Raw genomic sequence first — 14,665 nt, 5'->3', positions numbered from 1 at the left:
AGATCATTGCGGAAAACTTGCAAAGACTGAGAACTATGTGATACTCAATTATGGAGAGCGTTAAACATTTTTATTTTTTATTTTTTTTTACTGTTTCAGTTTTTTTCTTGATTTTTTGGAGGTGCCTGATATGACAGCAATCATGAGGATGTGGTCTTCGCCTTGGTGTGGCAGCTTTGGAGCGCCTCATTGCCATGAGTGTGCGCAAGCCACAGAGAGTGAGATGAATGAGCGTGAAGGGTAGATTTGTTTATTTATTGACCACATAACCACATAAATCGAGAGAACCACTTCATTATTCATAATTTCATATACTTGGCAATTTTTTTAATAATTCACATTTGGCAGGGTTGTTAGCAACACTTTTATTTGTGATATGTCAAATTTAGAAGACATATTTACGTTCACTTCACTGGGATAAAAGGAGTTTTGTCAATTCCCCATTTTGAAAGACAGCACAGACAGTTAAGGTGAACTGAAGATCAACAAATGTGAACAAAATTATTGTTAAGCAGATTTAAGACAGTAAATAAAATAAACAATGCGCTTTAGGATGCTGATCAATTTAAGACATGTTTGTATTTAGTATGCAGTGCATTTTCCCATAGGTAATAATGGAAATCAAATGACCTAGTGGAAAAACATCTGATCCAGTGTCAAATTGCTGCCAACATAGACACTTAACTGTACAAGTTAAAAGTTAAATTATATAATTAACACCATTCTTAAAATTAAAAACAAAGTTTTAAAAAAAAAATGGCATAGTTCTCCACCAAAGTCGGGTGTAATTACAAATTGCATAGATTCAGGGCCATTAGACTTTTAAAGATTCCATTATAGGTCACTGCCATTATAAGTCATTTCTGTTAAGTTTCTTAGTTGTGCCCATCCAAAGTAAGTATTGTTTTACACAAACACGACTCTTAACAGTGTAGTTGGATTGTGGATTTTGCTGGCTACAGTTGTAGGAATAAAAGTCATGAAATACTGAAATGCTACCTGAACTTGGAAAATAGCCTCCCGAACAAGGTCTGCACGGGCATTAGGAACATGAGGACCACCATGCCTGCCAGGCAAGATGGCCCAATCTCCAGCCACAAGAGTCCCACTACAGTTGCTGCCTGGAGGGGCCCCACCCACAGGAAGTGCAGGAAGATTGTCAACTTTTGCAGAGAAAAACACAAACCATGAGAAAGGGCAGATCAGGATCCTAATCACATCAACGATAGAAGATAAGACTGGCTGAAAACATTACCTGAAGGAAAATCAAATAACCATAATGCACAAACCATTATTATAGTAGACATGTGCACCTCTCTACATACTGTAGCAGGTAACACACATTATGACATAATATACACCCAAAAACCTTTTAGTATGATAACTCTTTTCATGCTGCACTGGACTTGCTGTTGTTGGATTAGTGCAGTGGTTCTCAACATACATGTACGCCTGAGGGTACGCGAAAGCACTCCAGGGGGTACATAAGATTTCAAAATATATTTTAAAAGTACAGTAAATATTTCAGAATAATATAAATTCCTAAAATGAATTTTATATTCAGTAGGCTATTGTATTTCAGTGTTCTAAAAAAACAAGTCTTTTTTTCCCCCCCAACCAGAAATGCTTTTCACTGGTTAGGGGGTATTTGAAAAAAGGTTGAGAACCACTGGCTTAGTGTAGGACTTACTTCATCAAACTTGTTGACATCATTGGAAAGCAGGTTCACAATCTGACCTGTGGTGGTCTTTCCCATTGCAGAACAGCTGAGACACAAAGCCTAGTTTTGTAAAACAAATTCAGTTCAGCAAAAAACTAAATCAACCAAATATCCCAAATGTAAGCAAATTGGTTCAGCTCAGCTTTGTGGTATCTGTGCCAACTACACTACAGTCAAAAATTTCAATATACTTTCTCATGCTACTGAACGAGAAATTGTGTCCAATATTTTAGTGTGTGACTGTAGTGTATGTACAGGTAAATAGTGTGACAAAGGAGGACATTCAGAATAGTTTGTTCTATCTTGTTGACATGTTCATTACAAGAAGACGATGAAGCTACACAGTGAATAGTGCCACCCTTTAAGTACTTTAACATTGTGGTGGAATGTCAATAAAAGTGCACCAAAATCGAGACGTTCCATAACTTTTAATAATGAACATGTCGGTGACAAAACTTGGCGGCACATCACGTGCGTACGTCAACAATCAGCAGAGACTTTGTTCTCTCATTAAGAACTTGGGTAAAGTGCTCACATGCCTACCTTTTTGTAGATCATGTGACACATAGCCACTCTGATTTTCATGCCAACTCGCTGGACGTGGAAAAAGTAGACGTGGTGTAGCAGATTCAGGCCGATGGTGCAGATTGACAACCCGGCTGCGTAGCCGAGGGTCTCATTCAGTGCTGCTTTATTGTCCGGGTCATAATCCTCAAAGTAGCGGATCATGTACCCTAGGAGTACTGGCTGGACCACCTTTATCACCTCCTGGGATAGAAGAGGAAATAAAGGTAAAATGAAGTGGCAAGTTCTTGTAAAACAGTGACTCACTCTTACTTCAGTATGTAACAGGATGCTCTGATTCTAATCTGTGGTTATAACATTTCAACACATTTATTTTCATGTGAATGTTTAACTCCAAAACTGACCTCAATAACAGTAAACAATCCCAGCACTGAATATATCTTCCAAAAACACCTGATGATGACTCTTGAGAGTTTTGGTTTCCGCAATTCTTTGGTGGCCACCTGGACCTCATGATCCCAGTATCTGTGAAGGAAACAGTAGGAAGAGTCTGATTGCCATGGATAAAGTGCTCACATGCACTCCTCCAGCTCAGATTGCCACCAGCCAAATGCAAAAAGGTCATAAATGGGATTTAAAAAGTTGGCAGGCACGACCATATACACACTGATCCAAACTACTATGCAAATGTTTTTGGGCAGATTTTAATAGTCTGTGGAAATAGCACTCACACATAATTTTTAAGCCATCAACTGTTGGAAAATTATTTGAACGTTTCCCAATGACAACAGACTTTTCTTTCAATTATAAAAAATAAGTTTTTCTTTAAATGGCTGTTCAAAATTAGGAAGGTACAAAAGTTATATTTAAAAAAGAGAAAACACATTACTGTACATATCGTATATATCATACAGAAAAAATATATAAAAGAAATAAATAAAACTATTGTATACCTACTTTTGCATCCCCTGTATTATGCACAGCAATGTTTCAAGACATTTGATAGGTTGGCTGTATTTGCTGCAGTCAAAAGCTATTTCAATTAAAAACATTCTAACCGGTCAAGTTACATTTCAACATATGGCCTTATTTGATAGCCACTTCTCAATTCTTGCATCCATTGTACCAGATGCAGGACAAAAATACTATTTTAGAGAAGGACAAAATGCATGCATATTTGCTAAATCCATGCTCTTAATATAATATATCAAGGGTTTAAAAATCATGTGTGCCACAATTATTGGCAACTCTGATGTTAAAACTTTGTACAACTCCCTTTTGCCAACAAAACAGCACCTAATCTTCTCCTATAATGTTTCACAAGATGGGAGAATACAGAAAGAGGGATCTTGGACCATTCGTTTTTGCACAATCTCTAAATCATCCAGCCACCTAGGCCCTTTTCTCTGAACTCCTTTTTATCTCATGCCACAGTTTTTCAATAGGGTTGAAGTCTGGGGACTGAGATGGCCATGGGAGGAGCTTGATTCTATGTCTGCTGAACCATTTCAATCATTTTCAGTGTGAGAGTATGCTTCTGCAATAAAAATTGAATTTGCTTTAAGGTTTTCTCACACATACCACTTAACCTGGGAAGCTAAATTACTGAGGGCACTGTACCTGTAATATGCAAACATCCACAGTAGAAAACCCCAAGGCGTATGCCTGAATTTTGTTTGCAGATTTTAGCTCTACTTTTGACACAAATAATCCTCATGTTTGTATACAAGCTTGCAAACCCAAGGGTAAACCATTGTCATCATTGGTTTTAATCTCTTTTGACTAGCAGGTAGGTCACAGCAGGAACATCTCAATAGAACACTGAAATATAAAACATTGTCATACAAAAAATATATATTTATATATACACTGTATATATATCGCTCAAATAAAAGACGATTCGATACGTATCTCCTTGATGCATTTTAATGTGGAATGACTCGATTAGGGGGCGGCACAGTGGATGACTGGTTAGCACGTCCGCCTCCCAGTGCACAGGACATGAGATCGAGTCTGGGCTTCGGCCTTCCTGGGTGGAGTTTGCATGTTCTCCCCGTGCTCGCGTGGGTTTTCTCCGGGTGCTCCGGTTTTCTCCCACATTCCAAAGACATGCATGTCAGGTTAATTGAACACTCTAAATTGTCCCTAGGTGTGATTGTGAGTGTGGATGGTTGTTTGTCTCTCTGTGCCCTTGATTGGCTGGCAACCAGTTCAGGGTATATCACGCTACTGCCCGAAGCCAGCTGGGATAGGCTCCAGCGCCCCCCGCGACCCTTGTGAGGACTAAGCGGTTAAGAAAATGGATGGATGGATGACTCGATTAGGTTAGATTTAATCCACTTGCATCTTTTAAATCCAAACTGATTCAGTTTTTTTCTACACCACTAGAAATAATCTTTGACCGAAAGCCGTAAGACAGCACGACTCGTGATACTCAAATTGAGCAGGTCCAGTTTTATAAATACTGTACTTGGGCGTTCTGATTGATAAATGGATGAGATGATGAGTTGATATATCACACACAAAACTGGCTCAAAGACTGCACTTTCAGACCTGAACCTTCAAAGACTAAGGCTGCTACTCAAAGAGATCATTCTATAACGCTGCCTTGAAGAGTCTCATCACATGTGGGATGGCATTATGGTTTGGCTCACTTACCGTACAATGTAAATCAACAATTCTAAAAATAGTTAATTTCACCATGAAGATGAATGGTTGCAAACACTGTCTTTCTCTTGTCAATATTTAATAAAACTGTAGTCAACCTTGTTATATACGCAGTAGTGTTAATTTCGTCAACGAAAACTAAACAAAAATAATTTCGTCAACGAAAACTAAACAGAAATAATTCGTCAAACACATTTTTCACTGGACTAAAACTACACTACACTAAAACCCTCAATAATAAACAATAACTAGGATTAAATCAGTATGCATATTCGTTGACTAATAAAGACAAGATGAAAATGTACTTCAATTAATAAAAACTGGACTGAAATCTATGTAGACATTTTAGTTCATGAACAAAAACGAGACGAAAATAATATGATTTTGTAAAATGTTGTCTGCTAATCTGTCACAGTGACACTGTCATGTGACACACAGCGACACACACCCTTTCAAATCTGCAGGTAGCGAGTGCAACATGCACAAACACATGGGACAGACAGCATGTGGATTCACGGTGAAAGAAAAAAAAAAAAAAGAAGAAGTAAATTCTAGTATAATGTAACATTAATCCAACGGCTATAACGTTTCAACAATAATGTTAATCCGACCGCTAACTAATGCTGGCTAACTCACTAGCGCAGAGCTAGAAGCCATAGTATGTAGCCACTTGTTGATATACTTTAATTGTGTGTGAAGTTGTTTTCCATTAAAAAAGATGAGAGAAAATTTTATGTGAAATTGTTTTAGATCCAAAATGTTCAACATAATCTGCTGACAGAAAAATATACAGGGGTTAAATGATTGTCCTGACTAAAATTTGACTAAAACGTTGAGTTTTTGCTGACTAAAACTAGACAAATAAAATGATGTTTTCTTGGACTAAAATGTTAGATTTATAGTCGCATAAAAGTTAACTAAATAAAAACAGGATGAGGTTGCCTACTATGATAAAAACTAACAAGCATGATTGAAAGTGGACTGAAACTAAATTTAAAAATGGCAGATAAAATTAACACTAATACGCACAGTAAAAATAGGAGTAGGAGACGATACAGAGTAAACAGCTACAAAAGTACAAACTTTTTTTTCTTTCTGTGGATTTTGGCAAGGGAAAAATAACTTCTTAAGACGCATAACCAGAGTGAGCAGAACAACCGGATTTGTCACTTGGTGAGTGCTTAGGAGGGAAAGCCTGAGCCTAATTTATTTTCTTATTCCTATATTTTTTATGGCCATCCTGCAAATGTTTATCTCCTTTCCAACCTGATATATGGTCTTCCCCTCTTTCACTGATCTTTCCAATTCCTTAAGAGTAGTTGAAACCCTGTCTGTCTTCCTTCTGTATCTGGAGGCATGATGAATTTAGGTAAAAAAATAATAATAACAATAATTGAACATACTTTTAGTAAGTGTGAGAATACAGTCTACAACAACAATAAAATACAATAAAGTAACAGCGTAAACAATCACATTGGCACAATTTAACCCAGATCCTTTGGCCCACCATTTTGAAAAAAATAAAAAATAATGCATTTCCCAACTGTTTTGAGCCACCATCATGCTAACCATATAGACTCATGATGTAGCTTACTAAAGCAATAAAATATGTGTGCACTGTTTTCAAAGTTGTCTATATTGTTCAAACAGCCATCAAAAAGCCTTAATCATAGAAATGTTACTTTGGATGGCAAAAATATGTTGTTTTTTTACTTTTTATGTGCTTACCTCTCAAGCCATGTGTCTCCCTTTTTAGGAGCAGAATGGATGTCTCTTCAAAAAGATGTGGTCACATGAACAACTTCTAAATAACATATGGAACTACTTGCCCCTTGGCATAAATTACCCCACTCTCCCCTATGTTCTTTTAGCTGCCACTGTTTGAATAGGTCACATGTGCTTTTTACACTGAACCCAGAAAAGGCTACATATTGATGTAGCCCAATGATGAATATTTGTTTCGTCTGTGTTGTATATACAAAACAAAGAGGCGGAATGAAGGCACATTTAAAGTCGGATTGAGCAGGCGGTCAAAGTGGGTTCTACTAACAGTATCCCATTTCACAACGAGTTTCTAAAAATAAATACCGCTTCAGAGGTGTAAGTCTAACAGTAGTCTATTCATTCGCTTGAAACTTTCATAAGGAAGTCACCGAAGAGGGACATAGCCGTGTCTGTGTGCAAGGCTGCGTGCGAGCTGACATCTAATGAGGCTCTCACAAACAGAAAATTAGATTGGTGACAATTAGGAATGGGCTGATTTACCCGTGTGACGGTTTATCGTGGTTTTAAAAAGTCAAGGTTTCAATAACTGCTAATAGTCTGTTGGTTGTTTTTTTAACATTGTAATGTGCAATGTTTTTTTTGTTGTTTTTTTTTACATAAAGTCCCCTCCAAAAGTATTGGAATGGCAAGGTAAATTCCTTGTTTTTGTTGTATACTTACTGGAAACATTTGTTTCAGATCAAAATATGACTGAGACAAAAGGTTCAGAACTGCAACTTCTATTTCAGGGCATTTACATCCAGAATTTTTAAACAACTCAAGCAAGGCAAGACAAATGTATTCATATCGTATGCTTAACACACAAGACAACTTTTTCTTTGAACCCACCCACTTTTCAATTGAGCAAAAGTATTGGAACATGTGACTAATGGGTATTTCTTGTTACTCAGGTGTTGCCTTTTAGATTGATTATTTTAATGCTCTTGGGGGTTGGCTTTTCACCTATGAAAACTGCATTTGCTGTTAGGCAAACATGAAGAGCTATCTAGGGGAGAAAAGCAAAGCATTTTGAAAGAAACTAATGGTGTACTGAGCAACAGACATCAAATAGGTTGGCCAAGGTTATCAACAGAAACACTGTGAGAGCTGTGAGAAAACACCCAAAGACAACTGTCTGCGACATGAATTCTGAAGTCTACAAAACCATTTTGCATGGGAATTTACAGAAAAATGCATCCAAACTAATTGGGAGTAGCTTCATCATGCAACACGACATTAACCCAAAACACACTGCCAACACAACAAAAGACTTCAACAGGGGGAAAGTGGAAGGTCTTGACTGGTCAAGTTAATCTCCGAAACTTAATCCAATAGAGCATGTGTTTGATCTTCTGCGGAGGAGACTGGAGGGACAAACCCCCAGAAACAAATAAGAACTGAAAAAGGCTGCAGTAAAGGTGTTGGAAGCTATTTCAAATGAAGAATGCAACAGTTGAAGTCAATGGGTCTCGCAGGAAACCAAATAAGTAAAAGCTATTCACAAGTTAATTTAATAATGTCTGTTGCAATAATTGTTCAGTATTTCCGACCATCATAAAATAATTAAGAATTAAAAAATAATAATTAGCTAATTTACTGGTCACACATGCACGATAAAATGAAAAATGCAGAAATGGAACCATGCAACTGATTCTTGAGTAGACTAATGTGCAACATTTGCATGTGTGGGAAAAAAATTGGCAATGGGCACATTTTTGCCAATTTTCACCCCCACCCCTGATGGTGATCATGAAACTTAAAAACGGAAGCCATTTTCACCCCACAGCCACATGGTCTGTATGACATTTATAGTTTTACTTGCCTGTGAAGTTTGATGCTGAGGGTCGGACATGGCTAACACCGGAGCTATAGCCACACTGTTTACTTCTACACTTAGTATCCATCCGAAGGTATTTGATCATGTTAGTATGCACAATATATTGTAGTGTTACTGCAGGAGTTGCATTGAGGCGACTTGTCATATATTCGAACGACTTGTCATATATTCGAACAAAGTCACACTTTCATTCAGCGCATGTATGCCACACGCTCACACTCAGCATATGTAACTTTTCCTCAATTGATTAATGTTCATTCTCCTGAATGAAAGAAAGAAAGCAGGTACTAGTTAGCCTAAGGACAACATGAGTGACCCAAGTGTTCTGTGACACTGTGACTTGCTAATTAGAATTAAAACAGAAGAATGTCATCATATTGAAACATAATATGGTACATGTTTCTTAATCGAAAATTGCCAATATTTGGGTTTTGAAAGAGTTGTTTAGTGCATGTAAACATAGTAATCGAATCAGTCCTGACTGGTTTGGTGCCGCCACGACAAAAGACAAAATCCGACTGCAACGGACAGTTTAAGACTGCTGAAAAATATCATTGGTACCACCACACCTACTCTTGGGGACTTGAATGCTACAAAGATAGAGGCATGCAAAACTCTCTCGGACCCTCCCCTCAGGTCGAACCATGCACACTAAATAAAACCAGCAGACATTCGAATAGATTCCTCTTTCTTGCCATCAATTCTCTAAACAGTTGCTTCCAAATTCAATAGTGGCACCTTGCAAATGTTTGCCAATTTTTTTGCACATCCCCGTGTGACAGTTTGACTGTATTGATTAGTGTAGTAGTAGTAGTCCAGCACCCTACATATTTCTTTAAATGGCCTTGATCAATATTATATAAAACCATACACTTTAAAGTGATTAAGGACTATCTGCATCATTGCACATTCAAAGTAGTATCACAATTAATGCGCTACTGGTCTCTTTAAATGGAGTGACGATTACCTGCACAACTGTCATTGTATTGTGATGACCGCACTACTGGTTACTTTATCTTTGCTTAATGATTCTCAGCATTGTTTGCACAGCTGTCATGCATTGGTACTACTACAGCACAAATGGTACCCTTACATTATATAAAGACTCTCTAGATACATGTCATGTCTTTGTCGTAGTTGCTTGTTACTGTAATATTAGTGTAGCTCATACTACCGGAGTGTCTTTTAAATACTTGGCAAATAAAGATGATTCTTATTCTGATGTGGTCTCAAAAGTTGTCAACTTCATATCCAAATCCATTTCACAACCCAAAACAGGGACAAAGGAAGAAGACCGTGTGAAAGAGACTAGCAATAGCAACCACTTCATTAACCACCATCATATGTGTCCAGCATTGTTGCAGTGTCATGATAGTTGGAGATGATCGCCGGTAGCCGTGCGGGAGACAGAATATTGGTTCTGTTACAAGATGTTTAGAGTGAAGCGCGGGTTCCAATTTTGTAGAGACGCGGTTGCAGCGGGGGTTTTCTCCCTGATTTGCGTGAACGCAGCCGATTACACCTAACTGCTGCTAATAGTGGATGAATCCACATCTGCAACCGGGCACACACATCTGCAAGATGGCAATAATCATAATAATGCATTCAATGAATTGATTTCTACAATATGAGTTTGAAGCATGCTTATGTCATATTTATGAATTAAATACAATTAGATCCACCACACATACCAGTGAAGCGCAGAAAGCCTAGATTAAATCCACCAAAATTGTGTTATACCACCTGCGCCACAACTTAGACTCGGTTTCACCTGATCTAAAGCCTATTCTCCTTTTTGTCACCAAATTGTCAGGTGTGCCGGGGGTGTGTAATAGAAAAACGCCCTTGGGTCGCCGCAAAGCCCAGCTAGGCATAGCAGGGTCTGCCAAATTCCCAAATGCGGTGAACTTGACTTGCCCCGGAGCGAAACTGAAGATGCGACAGTTTTTACACCAAGCATACATGCGCATGTCTACAAAAAATAGAGACATTACAGTTAAATGAATACCTGTACATTCAAATCTGTTTCATACAGATTGGTGAGTTTAGAATGATGAGTGTGTATCATTGACATTATCAGCTGTTACACAGACAAGACACCACACTATTACACATTGGAAATGCAGCTGCATGCCATAAAATGGCCATGAAATCTCATTTTGCAACGCCTTCAAAACACTTTCAGCTCACAGTCTTTACTAACATGGTGGGGAATTGGGGCTTAAAAACATTATGGTACTGGCCTGAACTGAGATGCAATCACCAACAATTTTCATGGCTTACAGTTCCAGTTCAAATTAAATTCCACAGTTGCATAGTGGTAAGTGGAGAAACTTCCTTGGTTGAAAAATAAAAATAACAACTTCCAGTAATTAGAATGCTTATTGCTGGTGTTGGGTTGAAACCTCCAATGTCGAAATGTGATACTTTTTCATAACTAGATACTAATGGTCAGTTTCCATGTGAGCATGTTACTATTTCAAATTATTGACCATTAAGTGTTAAAAATGGCTTGCTCTCTCTGAAGATGCAATACTAAAGGCTCAACAAGTCTGACATTTTTGCGGTTTCCTGAAAAGTGATGGTTTTGAAAATACAAGGGTTTTCTGATGGCAGCGATATGTAAAATAGAGTGTGAGACTATAAGTGAGTCATTAACCAGACATTTTTGTTAAATTGTAAATTGCTTTTGTAGTTACATCACATGTTGCACTGTGTACTTGCAAGATAAATACTTGACCAACAACTTCAGTGTTTCCCACACCATGGTAATACTTGGGTGGGCCACCACCCAAGAAGTTTTCAAGAACATTTATTAAAAATATATTTAAAAAGAAAAAAAAACGTGCCGCGACCGGCTATACCGCATGTAATGTTAGTTCGCCGTCACTCACTAGTGGATCGTGAGGCTAGAGGAGACGTAGTAACAGGACTGAGACCCACTTCCCGTCTAACCTGCCTCCCATCCCCACCGCCGGAGTCCACCCACCTAAGTAGATTTCAAATCTGTAGGAAACACTGAACTTAACAAGGTTTACTATAACTGTGTCATTAACCCTTGGTTAGTCATCAAAGAGGGTGAGCAAGATTCTCCGTTTTGCACCTTAGCCACATTTCATGCATTGCAATCACAAAAGAGACGGCATTTTAAATAACTTTAAGAAATATATTTTCATGTACCAACAGCTTCACAATTTTGTGGTGTCGATACAAAAATGTGGTTACTTCAGTCTAGTACAGGGATGTCCAAACTATGGCCCGGGAGCCACTTGTGGTCTGCCACCCATTTTTTTGCGGCCATGGTACATATTAAATTATAAATATTATTAAATATTCTCTTGAGATACAGGGTTGTGGTCCAGACACTACACAAACTACTTGACCTATAACCAAAGAGGAAGAAGCATTTTTAAAAGTAATGTGAATGGATGGATATAACATATAAAAACAATATTTAATTGCTGCCATGATACGGACTGGTGACAGTTCAGGGTACAGTCCACCTTTGCCTGAAGTCAGCATTGGATACCCCGCAACCTTGCACAAGATACGCGGTGTTGAAAATGTATGGATTTAATTGCTTCATGGATTGTTTTAGTGGGTTTAATAAATGAAAGTTCAAGAACACCAAAGTGTCCGTTGAATCCTTTGATATTTTTTTTTCTGTGTATGGTACTCCAAGGAAAAGTTTGGACACCCCTCGACTAGTGCGTCAAGAAGATCCTATGACTGCACTAATTCTAATATACAATCATAGTACAGGGAATTGGCCCACCATGTGATGTGAAAATTAAGTTATTTTATTGAGTCTGAAGCAATTTCCCAAAGTCAAAGTCTTAATAGTATTGTGATTGTACCTCTGCAGCTGCTGACCCAATATCTCTGAGCTGTCCTCTGCCAGCACCGGGTACAAGTCATCCTCTTCCAGCGAGCGCTTGTATCCAGCGCGGAACAGCGGATTGAGCCACCTGAACAACGGGACATGTCATACCACTGTAACAATACAACAGCATGAAAGGCCATTTGAATGAATGTTAGAGGTGCCAAGTGACAATGACACAGCTCCACGTCTGTCAACTTGAAAGAGTTGTTAAGATTTGAAGGCAAAGCACAAATCAAACCACGGAGCGGAACTAATTCAAATCAGTCCAGTTACGCTTTACATTAGGGCACAGAGTCGTCACCGAACTTAATTGACGTCACGTTAGGGTGCCAACCGGTGGCAGTCTCGATCCCATAAAAGGCTTATGAAGTCAACACTTAATGTTTAAAAATAAATAAAAATACACTACACCGTTGTTAAATTATCCTGACTGTTACGGTTTATCTTCCGGAGTGTCTCACCAGAAAAATAACTTGGAGAGGAGGTTCGCCGACGCTGCCGGGTTCGTCTTGGCATCTTTACTGACATTTTCCATCGTATTCGACCCCAAAACAGTTATTACGACTACTTCCTCGCCCTTACAAATATCCCTAAAGGCGACGTCGACATGTTACGCGAAGTTAACTGCTCGCGACGTGTGTTACGTATAGCATACAGCTGCAGGGCAGACTTTCTCACATCATTCGCCTTGACTCCTCCCACACGCCACCATTTATTGGTGGAAAGTGACGGCCAACCTATTGGCCAATTTTTTCCTCGGCTTGTATATCATTGGCAGAAAGGTGGCACTTCAAAAGGGAGCTTTAAAGGCATAGTTAAACGAATTTCATGAGTTTACATCACATCAGAGTGGGTCCACAATGGAGTTGTAAATGGGAGGGGGGAGGATTCTAATAATAATCCACATTCTTTATATTGTCAACTGTAAAAGTCTGTTGGATTCACATTTTTTTTATAAAAAAAATAAAAATGGACATTGGTTGCACACATAAAATCATATTTCATCAACATGTCTTCAGTTAGTGCAATATTAAGGTTTAGCGAAACATGATTTTAATATGTGCAACCAATGTCCAATCCATACTCTTTTAACGTAAATCAAACAAATTCTTCTTCTTTTTCCAGTGTACTGCTCATCTTCACACAGTGAACCAAAAAGTCTGTACTGTTCATTGGAGTTTTAACATTTTCACTTTGTTATTTGTTTAACATGTTCACTCCGAGGCAGCACGGTGGCTGACTGGTTAGCACGTCCGCCTCCCAGTGCAGAGGACATAAGATCGAGTCCGGCTTTGGCCTTCCTGGGTGGAGTTTGCATGTTCTCCCCGTGCTGACGTGGGTTTTCTTCGGGAACTCCGGTTTCCTCCCACATTCTAAATACATGCATGGCATATTAATTGTCCATAGGTGTGGTTGTTCGTCTCTGTGTGCTCTGCGATTGGCTGGCAACTAGTTTAGGGTGTACCCCGCCAACTGCCCAAAGCCAGCTGGGATAGGCTCCAGCATCCCGCGACCCTTGTGAGGACTACGCGGTTAAGAAAATGGATGGATGTTCACTCCCTGGACGTGGCTGCAGAAAGAAAATTGATGACAAATTGAAGAAACGGTTAATATGAGCCCAGAACAATCTCTAAAGAAATTAAAGGTGAACTCAAAGGTCAACATACATCAGTGTCAGATCGCACCATCCATCATTGTTTGAGCCAGAGTGGACTACATGGGGGAAAAAAATCATAAAAACGCTAGACTGAATTTTGCCAAAACTGCAAAGCCAAACAGGATTGGGGAATCCAGGTCAAGAACGTAAAAACCCTGCCACAGATTGGCTTTAGCAACAGGTGCTTCTACTCAACTGGCAGGTAAAAGAGCTAGTCTCCCCCTGCTTTGTAGACTCACCTGTTGCTAAAGCCAAATTATTGTTTCAGGGTTTTTACTGTCGGGCCTTGGATTCCCCAACCCTGGCTACAAAGCTTCTGGGAGAAAATCATGAATGCCATGGACAGACCAGAAACAAAACAAAAAAAACTTTAGACAGATACAGCCCAACAAACATGCTGCATCTGTGTACACAGATTTTTCAGAATACATTTGTGAAGGTGGAACGCATCGGAAGTTTAAGTAAAAAACAAAAACAAACTGATGATCCATAAGACACTCTGAGGCTGCCAAAGACCTGCGAGTTAGCTACAAATGTCAGCACGGTTGTACTCACACTGAGCTGTGTTGTGGGAGACGACAAGTGACTGTGGTTCTTCCGGAGCCTGCTGGC

The 14,665-nt window shown here is 38.9% G+C and overlaps 1 protein-coding gene across 3 annotated transcripts in view; it reads right to left on the bottom strand.

The window, feature by feature from the left end:
• Positions 1-13,075, bottom strand: part of abcc4 (ATP binding cassette subfamily C member 4 (PEL blood group)) — a 44,691-nt gene extending 31,616 nt beyond the window's left edge. For all 3 annotated transcript variants that reach the window (XM_086067544.1, XM_086067545.1, XM_086067543.1), the window contains exons 1-6: positions 12,858-13,075; positions 12,371-12,481; positions 2,650-2,770; positions 2,264-2,488; positions 1,691-1,780; positions 1,000-1,163 (exon numbers count right to left, since the gene is read on the bottom strand). In XM_086067544.1, coding sequence (XP_085923670.1) covers positions 1,000-1,163; positions 1,691-1,780; positions 2,264-2,488; positions 2,650-2,770; positions 12,371-12,481; positions 12,858-12,931 — 785 coding nt within the window. In that variant the 5' untranslated portion in view covers positions 12,932-13,075. The remainder of the gene's footprint in view (positions 1-999; positions 1,164-1,690; positions 1,781-2,263; positions 2,489-2,649; positions 2,771-12,370; positions 12,482-12,857) is intronic.
• Between the last annotated feature and the right edge of the window lie 1,590 nt (positions 13,076-14,665).

This window comes from Leptonotus elevatus, chromosome 2, assembly GCF_054856555.1.
Source record: "Leptonotus elevatus isolate MCC_2025b chromosome 2, RoL_Lele_1.0, whole genome shotgun sequence".
NCBI classification, from domain to species: Eukaryota; Metazoa; Chordata; class Actinopteri; order Syngnathiformes; family Syngnathidae; genus Leptonotus; species Leptonotus elevatus.
This window is presented reverse-complemented; position numbering and strand designations above follow the sequence as displayed.